General features: G+C 57.6%; 1 protein-coding gene across 1 annotated transcript; it reads right to left on the bottom strand.

The window, feature by feature from the left end:
- Positions 1-393: 393 nt before the first annotated feature.
- On the bottom strand, positions 394-3132 carry VDBG_04451 (conserved hypothetical protein; the record flags this gene model as incomplete). The annotated part of the gene is made up of 1 exon (XM_003004799.1): positions 394-3132. The coding sequence occupies one exon, from the start codon at positions 3130-3132 to the stop codon at positions 394-396; it is 2739 nt and encodes a 912-aa protein (XP_003004845.1).
- Between the last annotated feature and the right edge of the window lie 126 nt (positions 3133-3258).

Here is a 3258-nt window from a genome sequence, read left to right on the forward strand (position 1 = left end):
AACTCTACTCTGCATCCCTCGAAAATAGAACATGGTCCGTTGCATCCCGTTCGTCGGGACCATTACCGCACCTCGTCATGAACCAACCGCTTATGCCGTTACTTCGTGAATGGAGAAGACAAACCCCACCAAAAATCAGGACCTTTCTCAGCCTCGTAAATGCCATCTCCGAGGAGGAGGAGGAGGAGGAGAAGGAGGAGGATAAGTGACAAGAAGGAGAGGGAAAAGGAGAAGCGTATAAGATAAAAGCAAGCAATGGTAGGAGAAAAGGGTATCCAAAAACCTCAGCCATACAATGTGTTTGGATCAAGTAATCGCTCTGAAATCGTGGCGAGGAAACAAATGTGAAGAACAGAAAGAGAAACGGTGCGAAGAAGGTAAGAATGTGTATGCTCACTGAGCAGCATAGAAGCCGTTCATCTCCTGGTGCGGTGACCGCGAGTACGGCGACGTCCTGCCTTGCGCTGCATACTGCGCCATGTTTGGGTGGGCTGAGATTTGGCCGTGGCCGTGGCCGTGAGCGTGGCCTTGTCCCATCAACATGCCGTACTGTAGAGAACTGTCCATCGACATTTGGCCCACACCGGGCTGGTGCAAGCCAAGGGCGTCCGCGTCGAGCGCTGGGAATGGCTCCCCGCTGGGCGGCACTGTCATGTACTGTCCTTGTCCTCCCCCGTACACATTCGTCGGCAAGGCCATGTTCTGAAAGTCTGGATGGCCGAAGCCCAATCCGTTCGTTTGGTCAATAAGCGGAGACGAATACAGCTCTTGGCCGTTATCGCCGTACGTGGACGAGAACAGGGAATCGTCGTACTGTTGCATGTTGTCTATGTACCCGAACGAGACGCCATTGTTGTTACCGAACGCCCTTGGATCGGTGACCAGGCCGCATGGGCGCCCAGCCGGAGGCGGATATGTTGCCGGCCCGTGCCGAAACTGGGGCGACAAGTCGGTGCGGCTGGAGATCGACTCGTTGAAAGGCGCGGCGGTGTTGAAAGCATTGCGGGGCGGGGCATCCTGGACGGGGCTGATGATGGTATCTGGCTCGAGTTCTCTCTCCGCCACGAGACGCAAGACAGGGAGACTGATCTGCTCCATGTGCTTGGCGAGATGGACTGTGAGCTTCTTCCAAGAGGGGAATGACTTTCCGCAGAACCGGCACGGCTCGTCCTGAGGCTTCACCGGCGTGTCTTTATGACACTGCTCCACCTTTTGCCAGGTAGGGTCAGAACTCTGCTGCTTCACTGCAGCCTTGTTCTTGAACTTGGGCTCGGCAAACTTGTGCTCGCGCACCAGATGTTGCAGGAAGTTGTCGCGACGGTAGCACGTGTGGGTACAGTCCTCCACGTCACACGTCCACCATTCGAGGTGACGGTGGCCTTCATTCTCGTGGCGCACCCAGTCCGCCTTGCGCTTGAAAATCTTTGGATCCCGGCATCGGTCCCAGGTGCACGTGAATGGCTGGACATCCTCGTGAACATGCTTCGTCCAGTCAGAAGGCTTGTTGAACTTCTTAGCTTGGAAGCAGAGCTGGCATTCGAATTCGGCTGGAAGACTCGGAGTGAGTGGCATCGGAATATCCGTGGGAAAGCTTTCTTGCGTAATGGCACCTTCGATCGGCGTCATATCGCCATCGTCAATGTCATAGCTGGCCGACAACGGGTCCAGGCTCTTGGGGGCGCCTTTCTGATCAAGAATCGTGGCACTCCCACCCAAAGCCACACAAAGAGGTCCGCATGAGCAGTCGGCACCGGCCTGCAAGTGTTTCTTCTTGAAGTTGAGCAGTTGCTTGTAGCGGATGATCTGCTGGTGGGCGATCCGCTCCACCAGATAGTTGCAACTCGTCTCCAGGCTTGGGTTTAGTCGTAGGATGTGCTGCTGGAACCCGGCAAACGTGGGCGTGATGTCGCTGATGGTCCTGTTCGATTCGATCTTCATGTCGCCGTCATCGCCGTCGTCCTCGTCCTCGTCCTCGTCCTCGACGTCTACGTTGGTGCTCGTAGCCAAGGTCGCAACGGGTGGGCCGCCAGTCTTCCGCCACATACCAACCAAATTGGAGTGCGTCTCGTTGCTGGGACTGGGTTTTGGAAGATCCGACTTGCTCCTCGGACGCCGGAGGGTGTTCTTCACTTGCAAAGTGTTGTTGAAAGGGCTCCTGGGCGAGGTGATGGACGTCGCGCTGATGGAGCTGTTCCGTGCGTGGGTCGTGCCGATTGACGCGACACTATTGCCCATCGACACGAGAGCAGTGTTGATGCTGGGTACTGGGCCCTTCTTGTTACCCCAGCTCGAGGTGCGTGACGGCGGTGCCAGGTGCGGTGTGCTGTCACGCCGTTCAGGGCTCTGGCTACCACCCGGCTGAGGGCTCTCCTCTCCGTTGTTGTTCCTGGATCGCTTGAGAAGTCCACTGCCGCTGGGCCGCCTGACGAGGCCTCGCAAGTCTTGCAGCAGACTAGGCCGCCGCACACCTCGGTCGGGGCGAGTGCCTTCACCACGAGCAATGCTGAGCTTCTTGAGAAGCTTGCCACTCGTTACGCTTTCGATGTCGACATCGAGCAAGCTCGGGAGACTACGCCGGCGCGTACCCCACGTCGCAGCCTTGGAAACGATCGACTCGTTGTCCCACATCTTGTTGTATCTTGCAATGGCCGCTTGGGAGGACTCAGGCTGGAAGCGCTCGCCCTGACTACTGATGGGATGTGACATGGGCGCGTCGCCCCACTTGCTGTTGGCGTGTAAGATGTCAAGGTCTGTCTGGGTCATTTCGCCGCCTCCGGGGTGAAAGTAGACCTGATTAGACAGATACTTGTTCTCGGTTTGGTCGCCGAGGGCAATCTTGTCGTCGTCCGGTCTGTTGGGGTCCGCTTTGTCGAGCTGGGCAATGGACGATGAAGATTGCTCCGCGGGAGGGCTCTGCACGACGTTACCGGTGAGCCACTTGCCGACCTCGACGTTCTTTTCCTCAATCTCACGACGCGTGACCATTTCATTGGGGCTTTCCGTCTCGGCCGTCGTCCGGCTGCCCGGTTCGAGCCCGCGGCGACTGGAGGACGAGAGTCGGCGGCGAATGCTAGACTCATCCTTGCGGTGAGGCGGGGGAGGCATAGATGTAACCTGATCCCCGGTGTACATCATGTCACCGGCAGCGGAAAACGAGCCACGAACAGTGACCGGATCGTCATCGTCGGGGAGAAGGTACGCTCGAGGGGCACGGTAGGCTGATCATCGTCCTTCCCCAGAGCGAAACAGTGACGCGTG

Source organism: Verticillium alfalfae, genomic scaffold, assembly GCF_000150825.1.
Source record: "Verticillium alfalfae VaMs.102 supercont1.5 genomic scaffold, whole genome shotgun sequence".
Lineage (NCBI taxonomy): Eukaryota > Fungi > Ascomycota > Sordariomycetes > Glomerellales > Plectosphaerellaceae > Verticillium > Verticillium alfalfae.